Here is a 25,822-nt window from a genome sequence, read left to right on the forward strand (position 1 = left end):
ATCTTGTAGCCAGTGTTGCTATTGTTACAGGGTTTAGGTGTTTTCCTACTTTTTATTATCATTGGGTCTTTCACTGATACATCGATATATGTCCGTTGATTCCAGCACCCTGTTTTCATTTCTTCCGCTGGTGCTGCTTGGAGTGCCAACATTGCCTAAGTATCACAGCCACTGTCCCATTAATTTCTTTCCCACCCATTTTTTCCTCCTCTTTCCACTTGATGCGGTGGGATGGCGGCACTCCCCGGGCGCCGTGGCTGTACGGAACGGGTGGTACCGGGTGGGCTGGATGCGGTGGGCTAGATGCGGTGGGATCGCGGCACTCCCCGGGCGCCGTGGCTGTACGGAACGGGTGGTACCGGGTGGTACCGGGTGGGATGGATGCGGTGGGATCGCGGCACTCCCCGGGAGCCGTGGCTGTACGGAACGGGTGGTACCGGGTGGTACCGGGTGGGATGGATGCGGTGGGATCGCGGCACTCCCCGGGAGCCGTGGCCGTGCGCGGTCGCCGCGCCTCAGCCCTCGCACCTGCCCGCCGGGCGCCCCCTGGCGGCGCGGGGCTCTGCCGCGGGGCGGGGCCTGGGCGGGGCCTGGCGGAGCCAATCGGGCGCGCCCGGCGCGTTCAAACGGGGCGGGGGCGGCGCCGCGGCCCGAGCGGAGCCAGCGGGGCTGGCGGCGGTTGAGGACGGGCGCGCTCAGGTGAGGGGCGGCCCGCACGGAGCTCCCGCAGCCCGGCGGGGCTCTCCCTCCGCGGGCCGTGCTCCGGGCAGCCGCCAGGCTCTTCTCTCCGCGGGCCGTGCTCCGGGCAGCCGCCAGGCTCTGGGCCCCGCGGCTGGCGGGTGTGGAGGTGCTGCTGCCGCCTCCTCGCCCTCTCCCTGAGGGCGGGCCCGGGGTCGGCCGGGGAGGGAGGGGAGCTTTGCTGAGGGGGGACAGAGCGGCCGGTTGCTGCAGCTTTGAGCGCTTGCGTTTCTTATCTAGTTAGTGGTTGTAATTCTTTAAAAACGAGGAATAAGCGTATTTCTCGTTTTGAGTTCAGTTCTCTCAATGTGAGCCTCATTCTTTATTTTAGAACTAAGGAGCCTTTAATGGGGAGTTTCACTTTTCTCCAGGAAGACTTTGTGATTATTCGTAAGGCGCAGCTGTGGCAAGACAAGGGGAGAATTTACAAGACTTTAGGCTGCATGGAAAGGATGGACTTTTCAGAAAACTGACACTATTCATAGCTCACACCCGTGTTTCTCTATTTACTGACTACTAGAGGGAACCACTAAGTTTGTATTTTACCAGTCATGTAACATAGTTCCCTGTCTCAAACTAGATTGAGCAATAAATTCACTGGTCTGAAATGTTGATGTTTTCCTCACAAGATGTGAGCTATGAAAACTGTGCAGTCATGACATGTGTAAGCGGATGTAATTGCACGAAGTCTGAGAGTACTCTGAAAGCTATTACTAAAAGTGTAGCATTAAAGGAAACTTCTGTTGGAGCAGTGGCTAAATGATTTCTTCTACATCACTTTTTTTTCATGTTGCTTTCCTTTTTTCCCTCTGACCATCTGACCACGTACCGCTGTCGTTAATGACACTGCAGCTTTTGAAGGATCAAAGCCAGGTGACTTCTTGTTGACTTGTAATCATGAATTATTGCAGCTGGCAAGTCTGTGGTGGGTATTGATATCAAAACCATTACAACCCACTAACTGTGATGCAGATGCAACAGGGAAAACATGCTTTCCTAAGGCATAAAACATGCTTTCCATTACATATATAGAGCTTTTGAAATATTTACATGTAGAAAAGACAGGGAGTATATTTTATGGTTTTCTTTTGTCCCCTAGGCTAGGTATCTTTTGTTTTGCTATGTGCTTTATGTACCACAGTGCACTAAAATAACATCCACAGGTACTATTAATGGTCATCTTTGTTAACTGTCCTATTCTGATACTGTGTTATATATTGCATATCAAAATTCTGAAAAAATCTTCCTTCCATGTTCACAGACTTCCTATTCAGGGTTAACTTTGTTGTTCTGTTGGAGTCTGTTAGCTGTGAAACACAAAGAGTGTCAATAGAAGTGAGTGAATGGAGACATGATCTGGAATTTCCTTAGTTTGGAAATCATAGCCATGGTTATCTTTGTTGCTCCATAGTTAGATTGTTCTTTTTCCCAACTGGTGCTCCTTTGTGATGCTTGGTTTACTTTCTGAAACAAATCATAGAACTCAATAAATCAAATCACATAGCTTGCTGTTGGAAGCAGTCATTCAGATACAAAATAATTTCTTTAAAAATACTGGAGATGAAACAGGATATTAATTGTTCTTAATGTTTGGGAACATGTACTGCAGTGTATGTGAAGAGCTCCCCATGCAACAAAACATAACTCACGCTGCACATAAGCATCATAAACATTTTTTTGCTTTGTCTCTCCAGATTCCTCATGAAGCAGCAACTAGAAATAATCCTTTAGGAGAGGTGCTGTACTTGCCAATGTTTGGGTTTTAATTAGCTGCAAGAGAAGATGCCTATTTACACAGTTCCTGCCAGGAGCCCCGCTGGAACGCGATGCTCAGCGGCTTCCTCACACCATACCCCAGCCAGCAGTAAAGCATCTGGGCTGAGGTCACAGGTGTTGGGAGACAAGGACTGCCTGCCTTCAGGCCCTCAGAATAAGACTGAGGACGTGAATAGGACCTATGTGATTTCAGCTTGTGAAAAAGTGAGTGATGTGTCAACTTCTTTTAAACTGGAAGGCAGATTAACTCTCCAGAGGAGAACTGGAGCAAGCAAAAAATCAGTGTCCAGTGGTTACACAACACAGAGTACAGAGGAGCTACAAACAGAGAAAAGACTTACTCTGCAGAGGCGTGTGAGGACTGGCTCCACAGAGAGGAGTAAACTTAATCAGAATATTGTGCCTAGAAAAGGAAATTATGACTCTGATGCACAAGGAAATGACAAGATTGCAGTTCCACAGAATATTAAGGGTACAGGTGGTATTAAACCAAACTTGAAGTTAACTGAAAGTCAGTCAAGTACCAAGTTGCAGCATAACCTGAACAGCAAGGACTCCTTTAATTTCATTGGTGGTGTCTGTGAAAGTGCTATCAACACGTGTTTACAAGATAAGACAAGCACTGTTGACACAAAGTTCCAGAATGAAGTTCCTAAATCAGAACGGTTTGTTACCTCAAAATGTACTAATAGGCTGTCAGGAGAACAGCTGAATGAAAAAAGCAATATAAATAAACTTGCTGGGAAGCAAAGGGTACAGCACTTAATGATAAACCACAGCAGCTTGGAAAGACCAAGGACACCAGGAAAAGTTTTAACAGAAAGATTTACATTTACACCAAAGAACAGCACTTCTCAAGATCCACCATCTCTCAAGCTGCCCTCAAATGAACCAACACCTCATCTGCCAGTTTTAGCCAAGAAACTCCCTAGTGTGTCCAGCTCTCTTCCTGTGAGTACAAGCTCAGAAACAAAAGGGAACACAGAAACTCTAGCTGAGAGCAGCAGTGCTGGGGAAGATGTTTTCAAAGTGAGAAACAGCAAAGTGATCGTAGCTGTGCGGGTGCGGCCCTTCACAAACAGGTTTGTATCCTGGGTTTGCTTCTGGTGCTAGCAGTGCCTGTTGACTTCTCCTTTGTGCTTATTTCATCACTGATCCAATATGGATATAACACATACCTGGAAATTAGCTGATACTTCATGCAACACCAGGATAGATTTTATTAAGAAACTGAATTGACTTTCTTGGTATTTGGGTCTGTTTTTCACATGCTCGTTAACAAAAATGTTTTAAGCCTTAATACTTTGTATGTTCCTCAACCAGATATTTTTAGCAATGATCACTGATTTTTTTATTTTCCATTAGGCTGTGAAATTACTACCTTAAAGCATGTAGCTCATATGTTGTTATTTTCTCACCTTTTCCATTCAGAGAGAAAATTGAAAACTCAATCCCTGTGATCTCCATGAGTGGTTCAGAGACAACTGTACAAAATCCATCCACAAACCAAGTTTACAGCTTCAGTTACGACTTCTCATTCTGGTCTTTTGACAAGGGTCATCCCAGTTTTGCAAGCCAAGCAGTGATTTATGAAACTCTGGCACTGCCACTCCTGGAAAGAGCTTTTGAGGGATACAATGCTTGTCTTTTTGCTTATGGGCAGACTGGCTCTGGAAAGTCGTACACGTGAGTTGCTACTAATAATTGTTAAAATTCTGCCAATTGTTATGCAGTGTTAAGTCATGAAAGAGGTTGAATGGAATAGATTTCAGAGTGATTGAATTGTATCAAAAGGTTATTGTGTATTTTAAAAATAATTAAACCAGTATTTATAGCAATTAAGCAAAAGTTAACTTTGGAATATTTTTATGGATGTGACCCTAAATTCTTTCTACTTTTAATGGGGAAAATAAAAAGTTTTCAGAGATTTTAATGAAGGAAAACCTTTATTAATGCAGAGAGCTTGTCAGATTCTCCCAGTGCTCTTTTTCACCACTGTTTGTGCATGAAGTGGCATAGTAAAGTATAGCGTGTTTTTTGAGAAGACATTTAAGTGATCATTATAATCACGATCCTTATGCTTCAGAACTTAAATAAATCCAGATGTTTGTGGCTCTGCTTATTTGAAATCAAATCTTTGCACAAAATAATGCCAGATAAGTAACATTTTTAGGCTTTAAAGCCAATTGTGTATACCTCATTTAGGTTTTGAAATAGAATGCCTAGTGAGCTGTTTGGTTCGCAAACATGCATCTATTAAAATTAGTTTGAGTTTTATAATTCCTATCAGGTGCTATAGACTTTTAGTAAAGGTAGTTGAGGACCAGAAATGTTTCGGTTCAATTCACAATAAATACAGAACTTACACAGAAGTTCCCTTTTAAGTGGGTTGACTTCCATTTTAAGTTGATGAACTCAGTTTTTACTTACGCTGTTGTTTTTACCTTGGCCTAAAAGAAAGATAAACTCAGGATTGCAACTGCTATCCTATTTGTACATTTGTTGGGATTTTGTCTGGATTTTTTTCTTTCACTTAAACAGTAACTTACCTTCAGCCCTTTGTGTTTTGAACAAGGCTGAAATTAGTATCAGGGTCCTCTGGCCAAGTTTAAAAAACAAATTTCTGCTGTGCAGTCCTGTGTGTCTCTAGACTGCAGGTGGATTAGTCCACGTGTGCTGCTGTGGCAGAACTCAACAGGAAAAAACTGCACCAGAGCTGGAGACAGGCTTAGGTTGCACTGGAAGTGTCCAGAGAATATCGAATGCAGGCATGTTAAGGTACTGAACATCTGTAGGTTTAGTGTTTATGGTACAACTTACTCTTCAGCTGCTGTAGAGCCTTTGTTTTCCTGGGGTTTTCAACCTATTTAGGTTGGATGAAATTGAAAATACTGCTGGATATCACCTTGTCCAACTCCACACTTACACAAGCACCAGTTTAGGTCAGGTTAATTTCTGCTGCTTGTTGTTGTATAACTCAGAAGTGTGTGGCATGGCAACAGCAGAGCTGGAAGTTTACATTAAAACTGTCTGTGGAGAGTGACAAAACTAAACCAGGAGTTTTGTGACCGCAGGATGATGGGATTTGATGAAGACCGAGGAATAATTCCAAGACTTTGTGAAGATCTTTTCAATCAAATAGCACAAATGGACAAGGAACAGGTGATATGCTTCTGCCATTTACCCTATTGGAATTGGAAAATGATACTTGAGTACTGATCCCTTTATTAGTGTTCATATTCTTTTGCCGATTCAAGCCTTATCTGTATTCATAGCTCCTGAAATAGTCAAAATCAACATTGCTTTGTTTCCTTAATGGCAGTAATGCATGAAAGAAATATGGACATGATACTTTTGTTGCATCACTAGACTAGGATTCTTTCCTCTGTATTGCATATCTTACATTTTAAGATTTATGTAAGGAAAGGCAAAACAAAATCCCAGTGGGCTCCATACTTTCAGTGGAGGCAGTAAAATAGAGCTCAAAACTATGAATTTATCGTTAAACATTGTGTATCAAAGCAAAATACACTGTAATAGTATTCAAATTCTGGTATTCAGCTTGGTAGTCTAGCTGAAACAAAAAATAACTACCCTCACTTTCTTAGTATTTTTTTCTCTGTTGGTTGTTTGTGTCTGTAATGACCAACTTGAGGTTCAGTTACTCAGGCAAACTTTTCTGGTTTTAACTATTCCAAATTTCTTTACTGCTTTATATTTAAATTCTAGGCTTTCAACCCTAATACCTCGTAAAATCTAATATTCTAATCCTTCAGCAGATTTGATAGACACTGAGGAAATTAACAAAGTTATTTATTGCTGAGTTTGGCTATAGAGTATAACTTCTAAAAAATGCAGGGCTTTATTTTATTCCTTTGCTTTATGCATTGTAAGTGTTTTTGTTAAAGTGAATCGTCTTGAGTCTCGTGTTACTCCAGTGCTTTAGGGGCTTTGCTGCAATTTTCCTTCCTTTAAAGAAAATTCCATTCTTCTTGAAAACAGAAAAAAACCCCCAGACGCCTTCAGAGGAAAAAGATGTGTTTTCATGGAAGTGTTGCTGTGGTGTTTTTGTTTGGGTTTTTTTTATTGCTGTAGGTAGAATCAAGGTTACCTTTCCATTAGGTCCTTCTGTTCCATGTCAGGATGTTGACAACAGCAATCCATGCCTTCCCCATGACAAACATTGTGCTGTAGAAGCACGATCCCTAAGGGACAAAACGGTATTTTCGTGTACTAAAAACCCAATGCTGAAACTTCTGAAATGGATATATCTACTTTTTTTTAGTGCTTTAATATAGCTTCCATCTGGGAATGTCTATGGATGGAATTCCAGTGAACTGTGTTTTTGTTCTTAGCAAAGGTGTTACAGTAGATAACTTTTAAGGGTCCCTTTCAGCCCAAACCATTTCATGGTATCGTTTCTCTTGGAAAGTCCCTCCAGCAGAAATGTTTATAACACTGAAAATCAGGATCTGGTAGCCTAAGTTAATTTTTGAAACAAAGGATGATGAATATGTTTTGTGGACATTATTAATAACTATTATTAATTTTATTAGGTTTTGTATCATCTTGAAATGAGCTTCTTTGAGGTATACAATGAGAAAATTCATGACTTGCTTGTCTTTAGAGCTGAAAATGGACAGAAGAAACAACAAGTAAGTTGCACACAGGATCAAGTACCTGCATAACCTCTAAGTAGTGGCATTTATTCTGAAACAAAAATGCACAAATGACAAGTGATCACGGTTTTTTATCTAAGTATCTTAGTTGTGAACAATGGGATTCAAATAAAAAGAAAAAAAAAATCACCACATGACTTAAAGCAAAATGCTTGTCACTGGAGAAATGTTAAGCAAAATAGAAACAAAATAATTCTGGAGAATCTATCAAAATAGTTAAAAATCTCCCCTTATCTGCAAAATGAAGACAATCTTATCAGCCTTTATAAAAAGTCTCCTAGACTATATATAATCTCCAGCTTATCATAAGAATCTTCTGTACTGTAACTTGAGTTATAGTCTTGTAATTTAGATGAAGCCTGGTTTTTGTTGCCTGATTGTCTCTTAAGGAGCTGGAGAAGTAGGGAAAGGAACAAGATTGGCCTGATTAACTAGTTAAGGATCACTAGTTAAACCAGTTTAGCTAGTGATTGTGTATTAAAATATGTAAAACTGCAAATTAAAGAAATTTGTCTTAAGTAGTGTAGGTAGGGAAGGAATTTATTATGTCTGATTTATCAAAAAAAAGTACCTCCTGTGCTTTGACACTGAACACTTGTATGTAAATTGAATATTAGTTTATGATAGATGTGACAGCTGGTATGCAAAAGGTGATATGCAACATCCAACTTGCTGTTGAAATGAGTCCTTTAGCCTAAGCATGGGACTTAGGTGAAGTTGTAAAGAAATTAGGACTCTACTGTCTTGTCTAAAGCAGGAGTGCTTTCACTCCGAGTTTTGCCAGTGATTTTGGGGTAAGCTACTTAGAAACATCATAGATTTATGTTGTAGAATCTTTTTTAAAAGCTATTCCTGAGTACTAGCTCTAACTGATTCATTCCTAATAATTTTTATTTTGAAATTCTTCTCATCAGCTTCGAGTAAGAGAACATCCAGTGTTAGGACCATATGTGGAAGGCCTGACAGTGTAAGTCTTAACTGTACTTATTTTAACAGATGTGTGGTGTAATCCTGAAAGAGGATATGTCAAGGCTCTATGAACGCTTGTGTAGTCACCAGTAAATTAAGCAAGATCCCAGTGTTATGTAGTTTTAGAAAAATGCATACCCATGACTAGTTTAGTATATTTTCTTCATTGCCTTAATGAATTCTAAAAGTGTGGAAGTCTCAAGACAACTGCAGCTTTCATTATATATTTGTATTCTGTTTGTAACTGAAAAAATGTTTCAGAACTCAGGCAGCAGGGAAATCTGTAGAAAAAAACCTGTCTGAACCCAAACCTTTCTTTTTTCTCCCCACTCTAGAAATGTTGTCCGTTCTTACTCTGATATTCAGGTAAGAGTTTTTTGGTTATTAAAAGGAAATACAAATATTTCTGCCTGCTCCTTTTCTGCTTGCTGCTGAAAAATAATTCCATGGATGGGAAGAAAATGTTGGACAGACTGTCCAGTAGTCTATGCTATTTCAGCTGATTTTGTGAAAGAGTGATGAAGACTAGTCCTGTATAATGGAGCTGAGTAGATTTGTACAGTCAAGTGTCACTGTTCACATTGTTATTTCTAAAGTTTAACTTTTAATTCCTCTTTTATAATCAAAATTTGTGTTAATAACTGTATTTGCAAACATTTAAATCTTCAGTTAACCATCCAAAGTAGGGCTTGGGTTCATGTCCTGACTTTTGTTTTACAGAGTTGGCTTGAATTAGGAAACAAGCAGAGAGCAACAGCTGCTACAGTAATGAATGACAAGAGCTCTAGATCTCATTCTGTCTTCACCCTTGTCATGACACAAACCAAGGTATTGCTGGGGTTTTTTGTATCTGTTCAAATCTGGTAGTAAAAAGTTCTTTTGTGTTCTGCCTAGAAGGCTGTGAGAATATACTGGAGTAAAGCACAGGGCATTTTAACATGGCTTTCTACACCACAAGACTTGTTTTGTTTTACATGTTTTAAGTAGATTCTGATGTCTTTGTGCTAAATATATTTATAGCAGCAGCATAAATATGTCCTGGCTGACAGATCTAGGAGTAGTTCCAAGCTTCTCAGTGTGATTTTTGAGATGTAACAGGAATCCTAACTGAGGCCAGATTGAATTTCACACATTTCAGCTTCTAAGAAGGTTAGGCTGTGTGAGGTGTGTGGCTGTGCTGAGTTCCTGCAGACAACAAACTGGGGCAGTGGTAGGAGAGGCAATTTCTGCTCAGTTTTAACACACTTCACTGAATAAATGAAACATCTTCTTGCTTCAGGATGCCTTTTCCCCAGGGTCTCCAGGATAGGGACTACAACTCCTCATCTGATTTACAGATGCTTAGAAGACAAAACCTGACTTAGTGACATGAACCTGAAGACAGAAATAGAATAGGTAGAGATCCTCAGGAGTCCATAGACTGTCAGTTTTCTCCATTGACAAGTGACTTGTTGGTTTGGGGGTTTTTCTTCTTGATTAGTTTATTTTTTGGTCCCACTTTCCTGGATTTTCTCCTTTCTTCTTCCCCTTGCCATTCTCACCACTAGAATATTGATTTTTCTCTATCATAGCTGGTCTTGAGCTTTTCACTGACTCCTTAACTGATCTTCATTGGTCTAAGTCAGTAACAGCTTACTGATTTGCATGTTTGTTGGATAACTGCAACTGGATTGACTGCAGTCATCAAACTTCTGGCCCAAAGCCCTCATTTGGTAATCTGTTGGGTTTGCAGTTTATGTTTGTGCAGATATTCAGCCACAGCCAACTGATAGTATGGTTATAAGTCTGAGCTTAGTCTCCTTTAAGGGATGTACACGAGAGTATCCAATCAAAAATTAAATGGCAGCATGAAATTTTCATGTATTGTGAATAGCTTGTCTGATTTCTGCTTATCCTCAGGCTTTTTATTTTGGTTTGAATGGCAGCATCTCCCTTTCTTTCCAGGTAGACTTTGTGAATGAAGAGCAGTGTGATCGTAGGCTCACCAGTCACGTAAATCTAATTGATCTGGCTGGCAGTGAGTGCTGTACAAAGGCTCAGACCACTGGAGAAAGGCTGAAGGTAAATCAAGAGTGGAAATCTGTGGAAACGGCTTGGCTCCTAGGAACACCCTTAAACTCCAAAGCATGCTCACCTCACAGGACCTTTGGGCAGGAACTGTAGCTATAAAAGGATGTGTATAGCCCTTATGCTTATCAATATTACGTTACATTTTCCAGTGAGGGTGGGTGGCCTGAATAAGCTGTTTGGACTGTGCAATGTGGCAGATCTTGCTTAGAACACCTCTCCCCATGTTATAGAGGTGTAATGATCCTGCAGGAGGGGAAACTGTGACTTTGGAAATCACAGATCAAATATCACATGGAGTTGAGTCTTGCCCCTTTTTGGGGACATCTAATTAAATAGATTTTTCTAATAAGAGACTTCATTTCAAGCTGCCTTCATACGTTTGATGGTTCTTAACACTACTTGTTTTAAAGGTAGGGTCTTTGTTGTTTCCAAAGGAAGATGCTCTTGCATCTTATTGGTTTTTTAATAACTGGTGATACGTAATGTGGTACAGCTGTAACATACATTGAACAAATGTAATTAATCAACAGCACAAGTGATAACATCACACAAGAAACTGCAACTGCATTATAAATATTTTTATTTTTGCTTTGTGTAGGAAGGTGTGAGTATCAATAAATCACTGTTGACCCTTGGAAGGGTTATTTCTGCACTGTCTAAACAATCTCAAAATGGAAAGAAAACTTTCATTCCTTACCGGGAATCTGTCCTTACTTGGTATGTACATTCTATGGGGATAGAGGTTTTCTGACACTGTGGTTTTCTCATCTATTCATGAGGCCCCGCTTTCCATCCTTTCTCTCCCTCTCTCTCAAATGCATGTGGAGGGAAGAAATTAGACTGTTGCATCAGATAAAGACCAGACAGGAGCTTGGTTTGTGTTTTAAGTAGCTAACAGTCCCTCTCAACAAGCAAGACCCTGGGTAGTTTGTACTTAATCTGTTCCAATTGGGAAGTTTTGAATTTTTCTCTGTGTGAGGGCCAGGGATTGACTGGTGTTCTCTGTGCACGCAGGCTGTTAAAGGAAAGTCTGGGTGGCAATTCCCAGACCACCATGATTGCCACGGTGAGCCCAGCTGCCAGCAGCACGGAGGAGACGCTCAGCACCCTTCGCTACGCCAAACAGGCTTGTTCCATTATCAACACTGCCAAAGTCAATGAAGATGTAAATGTCAGACTAATCAGAGGTGAGACTGACATCTGCACTCTTTCAGGGGTGTCACTGTTGTGCGTGTTTAGCTTATTTCCTGTAAGAGTTGTTACTACTAATACTCTGTAGTGTTGACTGACTTCTTGTCAACTAGACTAATACAAGCTTGGGATGTCTTCCTTTTAGTATTATTGTTCTTTGTGAGCTTTTTTATTTTCCAAAATGCAGATGGGATCTTAGGCTACAGTTGAGAACTGGAAATACAGAAAGGTATCTTGTTTTTAAATAAATAACAGGATAAATTTTGTACTGTTGTACTGTGTAGTGTATTTTGCCTTCATTTTTTACGTGTACTGTGTGTCTGGTTTGTCTAATGTAGAACTAAAAGCTGAAATTGAAAAACTGAAGGCAGCTCGGAAAAGTGCTCTGAACACTGATCGTGAAAAATACAGGCGTTATTTGCAGGAAATTACATCTCTGAGGGTAGAATTGCACCAGCAGGAGAGGAACATGGCAGAAATGCAAAGGTCAGGCACTCACTAATGTCTTAATTTAAAATGGAAATGGTAAAATTTATATGCTGTAATTTTTCTCCTAATATGTTATGCTATTTTCTCCATCTATTAAGGGCCTGGAAAGGAAAACTTGAAGAAGCAGAAAAAAGGAAATTGGAAGATATAAAAGAATTACAGGTACATGTTTTTCTGTAGGACATAGTACAGAAAATATAACCTCAGCAAACCTTGCAGAAGAATGAGAGTAGCTGTAAGATTTGGTTTCCTTAATACTCATCTTTTAACAGATTGCTGTGACTTCTTAGAAAAATGTAATGTAGATATTTGAATGCATAAAGTAAATAGTTTTTTAATGCATAACTTTTTTTTAATCTAGAAAGCTGGAATTGCATTCAAAATGGACAATAATTTACCAAACCTTGTCAATCTCAATGAGGATCCTCAGCTTTCTGAGGTGCTGTTATATATGATCAAAGAAGGAGAAACTACAGTTGGAAGGTGTACACCAAATTCAAAACATGATATCCAGCTTTCAGGAGTGCTGATTGCTGATGACCATTGGTTTGTAGTGGTTTTTTTATATTATAAATTTCTTCTTGCCCTTCCCTTTCTTTTGGAGTCACTCTTCCTTCTGGCAGTAAAAAAAAAAATAGTTTTCTAGCCAAGAAAATACTATGTAGGGATATTTTTTGTAGTGCTCGATGACTAAGGCAACTACCTTCTGTTCCCTCCAGAAATCTGTTAACTGAGGTAGTTTAGTTTCTTTGTTCATTTCATTCATGTAGCTAGGTTTTCTTCTGCAGCATTTCTACATGAATAATACCTGATCAGAATATGCTGTGTGATAGATAAATGTTACATTAAGTTCAGTGGAAAAGTGAAATGCCCTGACAATTCTTTATTTAATAAAAATAGAGAGCAGCCTGGATGTACTGCAGAAATATTGCTTGAAGTTTATTCCATGCAACTGATTCCTCCCAAAATGCTGTAAGAAGTGTAACTAATCAGTTACTAAGAACATGAAAGTCACATTATCAAAGAAATTCTCAGATGGTAGGGTAATGTAGTAATTTTCTAGCAGTGGATTCCTAGATATAAATATAGGTTCTCTACCAAAATATAGGTTGTCATTCCTTAATTATTGTACCTAAATAGTATTAAGACAATACACATCTAGGAAAACAGTAACACCTAAAGCCTGCATTTTAGTCTATTAAGACACATCACTTGCAATTATCATGAGCTACTAATACTGCAAATGTTTCCTGTTTTCAGTGTTATTAAAAATACTGATGGCAAAGTAAGTATTATTCCACTTAGAGAAGCGAAGACATATGTAAATGGGAAATGCATTTTGGACCCAACAATTCTGCATCACGTAAGTAATTGATCTGCTAATAGTAATTTGTGCATGTGTGGGTTTCTTTGCATTGTTAATATCTCAGCTTCACACTGCAGGTTTTCTGAGAACTGTGTAACCATAAATACTTGTCTCTTCCTCTTTGATTTCTAACTTCACCTGCATGTTTTAAGCACTGAAAATTTGCTTATAAATCTGAAAGTTTCAGCAGATTTTTTTCCCCCAATAGGGTGATCGAGTGATCCTTGGGGGAGACCATTATTTCAGGTTTAATCATCCAGCAGAGGTTCAGAAAGTTAAAACACCTTCTTGTGGCACTTCGTGTTTACATGATGGTCCAAAAGATTTTGAATTTGCAAAGAATGAGCTGCTTGTTGCACAGCGAGCACAGTAAGTATTGATTCTTCTTGTTCTGAAAATAGGCTCAGTAGTTAATTTAACCATGCAATTAGTTTTAGAAATACCTGAAGATTATTTTGCAATGGGGAAAGTTGGAAAATAGCAACTCCATTTATAATGGAAGTCACAGACTTGGCTGAAATGATGTCCACCTCTAAGGTTCAATCACCTCAAGCTAGTCCAGCTACCAACAAGGTAGACCACTATCAGAGAAACACTGAGCTCCAGGGGTCCTCAGAGTAGTGTTTCTCCAAGCCTGTGATGAGTCTGAAAATGACTTCTGATGTTTTAAAGAGGTTTAAAGTCTGAGAGGTAAATGCCTTAGGAAAGTGAGAAGAACCCAAAGCAGTAACCTTAATCTTCTGTGACGATGGAGAATTTGAGAGACAGTGAAATGTTATTTGTACTTAATTCTGGGGGGCTATTAAACCACAAGATGCATTGATTAAAAATTTAATTTTGCGTCATAATGTGATTTAGTGAGTTCCCATTGCAGTCTTTAAATTTGTGAAACTAATATAATAAAAATGAAAATTGAGTGGACTTTGAAATTCTGGAACGTCTTCCATATTTACATTGGAAGTGTCTTCATTTTGTCCATGAAATCAAAAACCATGTAAAGTATGTAAGTTTTTTTGTTGAGAAAAAGATTATAATCTGTATGCACCTTACAAGAGATGAAGAGCAGCAGTCTAAATACATGACACTTGTAGGCTTGAATCAGAAATTGAAGAGGCACGACTCAAAGCCAAGGAAGAAATGATGCAAAGTGTCCAAATAGCAAAAGAGATGGTTCAGCTAGAACTGACCTCACAAAAAGAAGCGTATGAAAGCAAAATAAAATCCCTGGAAGCAGAGGTGGTAAGTTGCCATTGAAACATTACATAAAATATATCAATAAAGCAAACCAGAAACTGTAGTATGTGGTATCTGTTTGTTTGGTGCTTGGTTCAGCTTAGTTTGTGTGTTTTTTGTTTTGGTTTTCGTTTTCTCTTACATATTATAGCAGCATCTCAGAGAATGCAAAGCCTCATTCTTAAAAAAAAAGTCAGCCTTAGTAACAGAAGAATTTGTAAAGCAGTAAGGTAACTCTTCAGAGTTATTCCAGGGATTGTAAAATGTAAGCAAAGAAAAATACCTACAGATTCTACCTTACTGCATGAGGCTTTAAAGTCATTTTACTGGATTGATTAATACAGTCTTTTTTCTTTCCAAGCTCGCATGCTACTTTGCAGTTGGTTTTTTTTTTTTGGTACAGTTGCAACATATATAAGTTGGTGTAGAATAGTACATCATGGTAAAACAATAACGATGCATCTCATCTCTTACATATTCTATAGAAGACCTAAAGTGATGCTTGGGAACTGGGATATAACCATTGCTGATGTTGGGCTGTGCAGGTCATAGAGGCTGCAACTTTTACATGTATTGAACATCTGCCTGAAGGATGGGTCAGAAATGCTGTATAAAGAGTATTCCTCCTCTCACTTCTCCTTTTTGCTATTAGAGAGAAGAATCTCGTAAGAAGCAAATCCAAGAACTGAATAACCAAAAAGCCACAACTAAAATACAGGAGCTGGAGAATGCAAAGAAAAGCCTTGAGCTAGAACTCCACTTCAATAAGAAGCGTTTAGAAATGGAGACCTTAGCTACCAAGCAGGTAATTGAAAAAAACCTTTTATGGCAATAAACTCTGGTTTGGTTGGGGGACTTTTTTTTGGTTGTTTTTTTTAAAAATCAATTATTGTAGAAGAAATGATTTAAAATACTTCTGTGTGATTTTATGCAGAAGAAATAATGTTTTGTTTGCAGCCCGAGTATGGTAACGTATTAATGTTGGGGATTAACTAATGCTGACCTTATTTCTTAAATAATGTGGATGGTTTTGTTCCTGCACCAAAATTTAGCAACTGCTGCCTTTGGCAAAAGTTATTACTCCAGACATTAAGTAATGACTGAATCTTGGCTGGTGTTCATATCTATCTGACTGCTGCAACGAATGCAACCTTTTTAAAAGCTGTTCCTTTTTAATTCCAGTATTTTTTGAGCATTGCAATATGTAAGCAAACCTAGAGGACTGTCAGTTTGAAAATTAATTATTTTATATTAGTATAGCAGATGTCCAGTATAAAATTAATTCTGGAAGTCTTTAAAATGGCAGGAACAAAAAATTTATCTTCAATAAACAGCATTAAGAGTTTTAGGTTTTTTTTAACCACTGCCCATTTTCCCCCAGGCTCTAGAAGACCATACTATTCGTCATGCAAAGATAGTGGAAGCTCTGGAAGCTGAGAAGCAGAAAATTGCTGAGGAAATACAAACCCTTCAGAAGAATCATGGAAGTGGGAATAAACCTGTGATGAGTATGTGGATGCATAATGTTACACAAGCAACACAAAGGCTCCTTTTCTCAGTGGGCATGAGTGATGGGTATTGATACAGGAACTTCTTCTGTTCCACTAATACTTCTCCAGTGGTCCTGAACAAGAGGAGCCTTCTGGCTGTTACAATCCTTTCTATTCATTGTGTATGAATTGGACTGTTTGTATTGGACTGCATTAAAAGCTCTGTTTAGGGTGGTTAGGTGGGCATACCTGTAGTCTGTATTTATTCCAGTTACTTACAGGTCCTTCCCTGTCTGTCCCCACTGGTCAGGCATTAACTCTGGAGTAGCAGAATTAATTTTCTTCCATTTCCTATATTGGATTAATAATAATAATACAGTGTCTGGTCTTATGCCTCTGTTTCTGAAATACCCTTTACTCAACCATTTAAAAGGATTATCTTGCCTGGAAGGGTAATGATTTCCCAATGTGCTGGGAATTCTTGGAACTATTGTTGCCTAAATTACTTTTTTACTTTCAGGTTGTGGTTTCCTTTCTTTTTTAACCCTAAAGTTGTTGCATGACATTGTTTGGTTCACTAAATCAGTATGTTCTATTTTCTTTATTAGCTCCACTGAACTGGAAGTCTCTGAAGCTGTCTGTGATGATTAAAGAGGCTAACACCATTAGCAATGCATTAGGGAAAAACACTGTTTTCTGCAGGCCAGTATCTGAGTTACTTAATTATAATATGTATATGTCATGGATATATAAGATTGATGTATATATTTGAGGGTGGATTTGGGATCTACAGTGAGCTGTTGCTGTTTCTTTTAACAAGTCTTGTGCAATTGAACATGGCAAATTTATTTTCCAAACTATTGTTAAGTGTGTAGCTAAGCCTTGTTATTTTGAAATGTGAATTTCTGATTTGAATTTTAGATCAAAACTTTAAAGGTATGCTATAGACAATTAATTTTGAATGTAGTGTGCTTTGGAGGTGAATCTTCTGATGCCCATGTCTGTCTTACTTAGGTTCACATATCTTAGTGGTCCTAAAGCATAACTGTGAGATGCATGCTGTCTGAAGAAATTTTTGTATTGTATCACATTTTAGTCTCTGTATAATCCTACCTACAACTATCTTGTTTATTTTTGAAATGTTAATGTGGTTCTTTGTCTTGATTTTTGTTGTCTTCTTTTTACCTTTCTCCAATTCTTAGGCATGACAAAATTGATGATAAAACAGGAACAGGGTCTTCTATTCAGGTGCAGGTCCGTAACATCAAACTGGGAATAACAACTTTTTGGAGCCTAGAGAAATTTGAATGTAAACTAGCAGCAATGAAAGAACTCTATGAGGTCAGTCACAATTGAAGAAGAATCATTGGTAATCAGTAATATTTTGTTGAAGATAAGTTTTTTCATTATGCTGCATTTGTCCATCAAACAAAAGGAATACAGTAGAAAGAAATTATTCAGGTCATTTTGTGTAAAGAGTAAGAAGCAGTAAAACATGGACTGCTTTGTGATTCTTTTGGTTGTTCAATTGTTTTATGTTGTAGAAGAACTTGAATTTCTAAAGTATCACTTGAGTTTTCATTATTATGTCCTACTTATCCATATGTTGACTACCTTATCACTTTTTTCTGTTTAACTCTCCTCCTCCCCTGTGTTTCCTTTATTTTTTCAGAGTAACGATAGAAATAAAGCTGTTGTTGATGTGTTTTATGATCCTGCTGATGAGTGGGAACCTGACCTTTCAGACAGCTCCATTTCCTTGCTTTCTAGAAGAAGGTAAAATTAATTTCTAGCTACTCTTCTACACTTGAAACAAAGCAAAAAATTGTGTAGTTGTCTAAATATGCTTTTGTTCCATTCTCATACACTGTCATCTGCTGAGTCTTCTCTTGTTTTCACTCATTCTCTTGGATTTTCTCCATGGACAAAAGAAAGGAACAAAAGTTGTGTGTAGAACTTTCCAAAGTATCAGTGCAGAGTGAAATGTTTAGTTTTTAGTGTTTCATTCCCACTTCTATACTATCAAAGCATTGTTTTTCAGGAGTAAATGGCAAATGGTCTGGAACCTTGTATTTGAAGTTTTAGCCTTATAACAATATTTATAACTGACTCACACATTTATGCAAGCTGTAGCTCATCATGGAAAGGCTTGACACGGACAAATTCTTTTCTTTTCAAGGTTTCTCATATTCTTTTATCATCCTTTCTTAGAAGCAGAAGCTTCATGAAGAACAAGAGAATTTCTGGATGTTTGTCCGAGATAAAATTGCAATCTATTCAGAATAAACAGACTTCCTATCTATCAGGTACTTGCTAAATGGCAGAATACCTTTCATTTCATACTGAGAATTTAAACCTCCTACATGCATAAAAAGTAGGTGCTTCTGATAGCTGTTTAAAAACTGTGGGTTAGAAAGCAAAATTAAACATGTCCTGTTTATGATACCATCAAATTGATAATGTCAAGCTGTTAACAGTAGAGATTTCTGTATTTTTGATTATTCTTTCTTAGGACAAAAACTTCTTGACCAGCACTTTGAGTCTAAATTAAGAAATTTATCTAAAACATTACTGTGCTGAACTATGTGGGTTAACTGGAGAAAGAGGCTGAATCCTGATACAGTAACATGGAGACTTCATTTGCTTGAATTGTTGCTATTCATTCAATTACTGAGGTTTCCCCAAGCTTTTGGCCAGGTTTTACAACCTTTTTTTTCCTGAACTACAGGATTCTTTAGTCTTACAAATATTGGAATGCATTCATTTATTTTAGATTGGTTGGGGTTTATTTTTTTATTTCTCTGTAGATTTGATTGTTGAAACAAATGTATTCAAGTTAAAGGATTTCACTTTGGAATTTGTAGTAACAGAATTTATAGACTACTATAATATAGTATTATATTATATATATACTATACTATAATATTTTATACGTTTTATCTAAATGAGTTGTCTTGAGTAGGTGAATGTCTATATAAAAGTCATTAAAAAGACACTGACTGCTCATTCCTATGAAGAGTTTCATGCATTTATGTTTTGCTTTTACCTTGTACAGATTCACTGAACAAGTCCAGCATATGCTCAGGCATTTCTGAATTGTTTCTTCCTGGAATTTGCAAGGAATCTATAAGTTCAGCTTTAGATTTGCTGGAACAGAATCATGAAGGAGGAAAAAGCATAGCAGATAGTCTCCTAACTAATTTATTTATAATTTTTTCTGGAGCGTCTGCCATTTCAAAAGCCTATGAACAGCAAGATGAAGAATGTCAGGAAAACTGTAAGTCTCATTTTCATGGTGGTGTAAACATTTCTAATGACTTGTCTTTGAGATGCACAAGCATTCAGGTGTTTGTCAGTCACAAGAATTAATGTTCCTATGTTCATTTGCAAAGGGGATGGATCTGATAGATCTCTTTCTCTTGTAGTTTTCTCTCTTGATCGTGCTGCTCAGTCCTACAGCATCAGAATTGTCTCTGCTTTTGACCAGATTGTGGTTCTAAGTAAACTCTGGCTTAATAATGTCCAAAAGTGTCCTGGATCTAGAAAAGTTGATGAAGAAATGAAACAGGAAATAAAGAACTTGGGAGGTTATTTACAGTTGCTGTTGCAGGTAAAACATATTAAGGAATTCATCTGTGTATAGAGAACTTCTCTGCATTAATGAAGTATTTATTACAGACTTGCTAAAAGCTCTTACATGTCCAATGTGTGCAATAATGCACCTAAACAAGATAAATAGCCAAGGCTGCATTTTTTCTGGCTAAGTTGGTAGTTCCATGAGGCAGTGGAGAGTAATGCAGACCTTCCTGACAGAAGCATTGGTTCTTACTCGTAAAATGGTAAAATTAAACACACAATAAGAGCAAATGATAGTTTAGATTATGAAGTGCTGATGTTTATAAACTCATAAACCAGTTGCCAGTGATTATTATTTTTGTGCACACTACAGCCTTGTGAATTTTTTTTCTTTTAAAACTATGTGGTGTAAAGGTATTGTTGCTCTGTGGTTGCTTGGTGTTTTAACTGTGCTAGATAAGCCACTGGAAGCAGGAAGATGTAAAGCTTAAAATGCCTGAGTATTGTGTGCTAGGAACACTTGCTGTATAGAAAGAGTGTGTGTTCTTTGACCAGAGGTGCTCTGTGGCCTGAGTGAAAGATGTGCCTTTGTTTCCAGGGGTGTTCTTCAGATATATCCTCGATGGTAGCAGAAGCATGGAGCAAAGTAAACCAAACAGTAAAACAAGCAGTGAAATACACAGGACACGTGGCAGTAGTCACAACAACTGATATTTCATTTCCTGAAGAGAGCAACATTCCTGCCTCTAGTCTACAGGTGAAGAAATGTTCCTTAGAAATACTGATAATCAATAGTAATTATAATGTTGAGGTTACACTCAGCATCAGTAACTGTACTCAGGAGCAAATTGTTCCATATACCAACTGAATTAAGTATATTTAGAGTTTATCTAATACTTCAAATTTAGGGTGAAAATGGATCTATTGATACCTTTTTTTTTTTTTTCCTTAAAAAAACCCACATCCTTCAAATCTGTATAAGTTAAACTTATGAAGAAAAAGTGTACGGTGCTTTTAGGACTGTACCAGCACTGAGATTATACAAGTCTGTATAATATCTGTTTCACTGAAATTCACTACTTATATTTTAGTAATCTCTGTCTAAGTACCACACTGAATTTACAGAAATCTGAACTGAGCTCCTGTGGTCCAAGGAAGACATATCTGAATAGATCTGTACTGAATAACTTGCTTGATACAAAATTATTTCAGGCCTACTTGACAAAATGTGTTTTAATTCAAGACCGCATCAGTTTCTTTAACCATTGCATTTTGAACTTTTGTTTTAAAAGGAATTTGTACTTGCCATTTACGATGGAGTAGGCTCAGGACTGGAGTGTCTCATTGATGCTGTACAGGAGAAAGCAAGAACAGTGCAGAAAGAACTTGTGAAACAATGTCCACAAAATGAGGTGAGGTGAAATGAAGATTAAAAACTGCTACTACAGCTTGGAGACACTTGTTCATGTTTTAGTTTTTGTGCTTGTATGTTAAATCACAAAGAAGATGATACTAAAGGGAGTTACACAAAATAGAGAATAAAGAATAAGCAACATAGTTAAAAATATTTCTGCAACTGTTGGAAAATTCCAGTAGAGAAATTAGGGTACCTCTTGGAAACACACCACTTTTTTAGTGGATAAGCCCTTTTGACAGAAGGCCTGGCTGAATTCCAAGAAAATGCTTGGGAAACACTGTCGTCTTCTGAGTGATAAATTGTTCCTCTCAAGGAAAGCAAAACTTTCTTCCTACTCTGTTTTTTGCTATTGTCATTTTTAATCCTACAGGTAGTAGTGAAACCATCCAGAATATTTTTTCTTTTGCTTAACTCCCAAATACTTTGTGTTTTGAGCACTCTGCTTTCCAAATAAAGCTGTTCACTTGCAGCAAATTCTTAAGTATCTGCAGGATTTCTGTACATGCCTGTCTCTGGTGCAACTAATGTGAAGTTGAAAAGAAGAGCTACCTCTGCCCCTTAGAATGACAGTGATACAAAGTTACAGGATAACCTTTCTTTAGTGAATATTTAAATATGTTCATTTGATCCCCTCACAGTGCCACAGTGAGGGGTTTAAAACCTTGCAGATATAATTAATGTTTTCTTTGAAAAATTGCATGTTTAGTTGTAGAAAATATTATTTCCTTTGGGTATTTCTCCCCTTAGTATGTCAGTGTTTGTTTTTTTTTCTTTTAATGTACTTTGACTTGAATTAAGTATACAATATAATTAAAAGTTTCTTTATAGATTCAAAATCGAATAAAGGATAACGTGGTGGCATTAGCCAGATTCCTTGAAAATAATATGTCTTACTGCAGAAAGGTAAGAGAAATGTTTCATAAAATGTGTGCTTTGAGTCTGGTTTTTACATTTTAAGGGTGCATTTATCTAAGAAGAAGAATGTGTATATATATGTCTCCACTGTATATTTACAATTGTATGATAACACTTCCTGTGACTGGAATGCTAACTTTCCTTGCTACTGCATTTCTACTCTTATTTTAATTTTACTTAAGATAAAGAATTTCTGGAGGTACTTGTATCTTCCTTTTTGTGCTTATCTTGAACAGCCTAACTACTTGTTGTGGGGTTTTTTTTAAGTTGAAAGATCAATTTTGCTAGTGTAATTGTTTTATAACTGCTGCCATAGTTTATGACCACAGTTACTGGTATTTTGTATTAAAAGCCAGGATAGATGATTTATCTTCTAAGAGCCAAGCATTTCCTGGATTTTCATGTCATTTCCTTTTTTCTTCTTGTCCTAGCCCTGTCAAACATGTGCGCTTCTTTTCAGTGCTGTTATATGACATGACATTGATTTGATTTTGTGTATCAGCATTGGCTTGATCTAAGTGACTGAAACCATAATAGGCACTTTTAGTCATTAACATACTGTGAGGTATTTGATTCTCTTTAAATTGCTCTTTATTAATACAGAAAGAAACAGAATCTCAGTTGCCAGAAGAAGACTCTCTATATCGAGAAATAAGGAGGAGCACTAAGATTGCTGTGAAGTATTTGGAGCTGGAGCAGTGTTTGACTGAAATCTGTCAAATTGTTTCTTCCATGTTGCAAGGTATTGAGCTGACACATCACCCGTAACCTACCGGCTACAGGAGACTTGTAAAGCGAGGGAGAGGGCTCTTTGGTATCTGCAAAATGCTGCATTTAATTCCTCTTGTTTCTGTTTCTCATAGGGTTATACAGAAACACCAGCCCTCTCAGGAGCTTTGCAGAAAATATTTCTGTCATTGCCGGATATTTTAACAACTATTTCCGTTTATTTGCCTTGTCCTCTGCAAACAACCCTATCCAGAAAATGCACGTGCCTTTTATGGACCTGGAGGGATTGGACTCTCTGGTTGATTCCCTTATTATGAATTTTGAACTTGAACAAGGACAGCCATCACTGCAATCTCAAATTATTTGTAATGAAATTACTGAGACTCGAGGAGGCCAGGTTGAAACAAGTCAGGTTGAATCTGCTTGGAAATCGAATGGGATTCCAGAATGCAAACAGACTCCAGAGCTTTCACCTGGTAGGATAGAATGGGTATAAAATGTTAATATTAAGAAATTAAAAAGCACTCTTTTCTATTGCAACATATCACATAAAGCTAAAATTTATTGCTAATATTATTAGTGAATGAGTGGTGGGAAAGTGAAATGCTATGTTTGTGTAAGTACCCTATTATTTCACCAAAGAAAAAATACACTCCTTGAGAGGCTGTCAAACTTCACAATATAATTCCTTTTGTTTTACTAGAAGTCTATTACTACCTAATTTTGTAAGAAATAAATTAATTTCTTTGAATTTTACTTCACCTCAGCTGCATTATAACCTAGTAATGCTACTGCAACTTGAAAGTGTTTTTTATGCCTTTTTTTGAACAGAGTAAAATTTTTGTATTTATTTATGTAAAAGAAAACAATGAGAGCTAGTAAAAGTACTTTACAACCTTATTTGATGAATGCTTTTTAAAGTGGTTTTAGTACTATTCATGTTGGAATAGAAGCATATCTGTTTTAACATAACATATAAATTATCCCAGGTCATACAGTGCTCCTCAATCCACTGCTCCCTTGTGCTTATCACTGTTTAATGTCTTACTTTTGGTCTGCTGGCTGAGGTTAACAGGAAGGATGGAAGTTAATTTGCATGGGTTTGAGGAGGCCTGGACTGAGCACAATTTACTCACAAGAGTGCTGAGAAATTCTTAAGGTAAACCTAAGGTTTTTTCCTATACATCAATGTGCCTGTTGTGGTTTAAGCCCAGGTGGAAACTAAACACCACGCAGCCACTCTCTTGCCTCCCCCACCTGTGGGGGAGAATCAGAAGGGTAAAAATTAGAAAATTCCTGGCTTGAAATATAGACAGCTTATGGGGGAAAGCAAAAGCCATACACACAAGCAAAGCAAAACCAGGAATTAATTCACTGCTTCCCACGGTCTTCCCCATGGGCTGCAGAGGAATCTCTGGTCCCATACCTGGAGCATCTCCTCTGCTCCAGCAGGGGCTCATTGGTCCTTCCCAGAGACTGCACTTCCTCATTAACTGCTCCAGTGTGAGTCTCTTTCACAGAGTGCAGTCCTTCAGGAGCAGCCTGCTCCCGTTTGGATCCCTCATGAAGTTACAAGTCCTGCCAACAAACCTGTTCCAGCACGGTCTCTTTTCTTCTTGTGTCCACAGGTCCCTGCCAGGAGCCTTCTCCCTCCCTGGCTTGCCCTGGCTTTCCCTCCTTCAGGCCCACCTGTGCCAGTGTGGGCTCCTCCATGGGCTGCGGGTGGATCTCTGCTTCCACATGGACCCAACCCCAGGTCCCAGGTCTCTGGTTGTGTTCACACTGGATGTCCAGTCCATTCTGCTCAGCAATAATAAAAAAAATGTCTCTTTTATCATCCTTGTGTTCAGCACAAATCCAAACCATTGTCCTAAACCAGCTGTGGAGATTGACTGACACTGACTCAGCTTATGCCAGCAAAGCCAAGGCAGTTTGTTACACTGGGTTACCAGTATTTATAGGTCACTATGAATTCTGTTTGTACAGAATTTTCCACATCCATGCCTTTGTCCAATCCCCTTAGAAATATGATATTCTGAATATCCTTCTTACACTAGTCATGTCCTTCATTATGTCTTTCACCAGCAAAGCTCTTGTTGCATTTCCCTTCATCGAAGTGGTCAGCGTCAGAGTGACCAGACATGATGTCTTCACTTCTGCTTGTGCCTTGAGTTTATCTGTCCCTTGGCTCTCACTGTACCGGGGCTGAAAGGTCTGCGGTGCCACCCAGTTCAGCTTCTGTAGTTCTCTGATCTCTGACAATAAGCTGCCTTGAAAAAAAATTAACCCAGTCTAAGCCAAAACCAGCACAGCTTCCAAGGGGGATATTCATGGCTATGATCTCTCATTCTGGGGAAGATGTCCAGCACCTTGAGAATGTCAGTCTTTGAGGACTTGGAAAGCTTTTATGTGAGAAGACTGCAGTAGAATCAATGATCATGATCTTTTGAATATTTGAGTTATAATTGATGCTGTTATTCAGTGATTTTGTGCTTTTCTGATGCAGGGGAAATGGGGAAGGTAATTATGTTGCTCCAGTAACCCACATATGTATTTCCTAAAGACTACTACGCTGTAGTACTTTCCCCAAAAATGTCTAGCAGTGCAGTCCTGCCACCAAAAATACTCAGCACTTTTTCTTGCGGCTAATTATTTCCTTCTTACATGAGGTGTGATGCTTAATTGCTTTCTTAATGTAAAGGCCTTTGCAAGTTTACTCAAGGGTTAAGAAAGTATATTCAGTTGTTCAGATTTTTATGCCTTTAAAATGAAGAGAAGCTTGATATATTTATACTTGTGTAAATGTATTATTTTGTATTTGGCGGAAGTTCTAAAAATGTAACTGGTTCTTTTTTGTGTTGTGTATCTAAGCATGGGAAATGTAAACAGTAAAACTACGTCATGGACCTGATCACTGATTTTTCAATTCTAGTGTAAATTCCTTGTTGATTTTCTTCAGTTGATGTTGAGATCTTTCTTTGTCACTGAGAGTAATGTTTTCTTGCTCACAAATTGTAGTGTCAAAATATTAAATATTAGTAAGAGGTGTTTTCTGTAGCTCACAAGAGAAACAAACCAAAAAATTTCCTTACCTACCTAAAATTTCTTTCCTGTACCAAGACACATTAATTTCCCTCAACTAACAGCACACATCTGTAGACTGAGTGCTCATGAACTAATCTAT

General features: G+C 38.1%; 1 protein-coding gene across 1 annotated transcript; it reads left to right on the forward strand.

Moving 5' to 3' along the window:
* Nucleotides 1-636: 636 nt before the first annotated feature.
* KIF14 (kinesin family member 14) lies at nt 637-25,549 on the forward strand. Its single transcript, XM_063407678.1, has 30 exons — nt 637-699; nt 2,433-3,596; nt 3,946-4,200; nt 5,589-5,676; nt 7,071-7,169; nt 8,108-8,160; nt 8,498-8,528; nt 8,883-8,990; nt 10,107-10,223; nt 10,831-10,949; nt 11,247-11,419; nt 11,762-11,909; nt 12,011-12,074; nt 12,274-12,458; nt 13,173-13,275; nt 13,487-13,647; nt 14,370-14,517; nt 15,164-15,316; nt 15,893-16,019; nt 16,610-16,703; nt 17,204-17,342; nt 17,674-17,777; nt 18,213-18,307; nt 19,057-19,278; nt 19,427-19,611; nt 20,176-20,334; nt 20,870-20,989; nt 21,823-21,897; nt 22,513-22,651; nt 22,773-25,549. The coding sequence occupies exons 2-30, from the start codon at nt 2,521-2,523 to the stop codon at nt 23,132-23,134; spliced, it is 4,902 nt and encodes a 1,633-aa protein (XP_063263748.1). The 5' UTR covers nt 637-699; nt 2,433-2,520; the 3' UTR covers nt 23,135-25,549.
* The last annotated feature ends 273 nt before the right edge of the window (nt 25,550-25,822 follow it).

Source organism: Prinia subflava, chromosome 10 (genome assembly GCF_021018805.1).
Source record: "Prinia subflava isolate CZ2003 ecotype Zambia chromosome 10, Cam_Psub_1.2, whole genome shotgun sequence".
Taxonomy (NCBI): domain Eukaryota; kingdom Metazoa; phylum Chordata; class Aves; order Passeriformes; family Cisticolidae; genus Prinia; species Prinia subflava.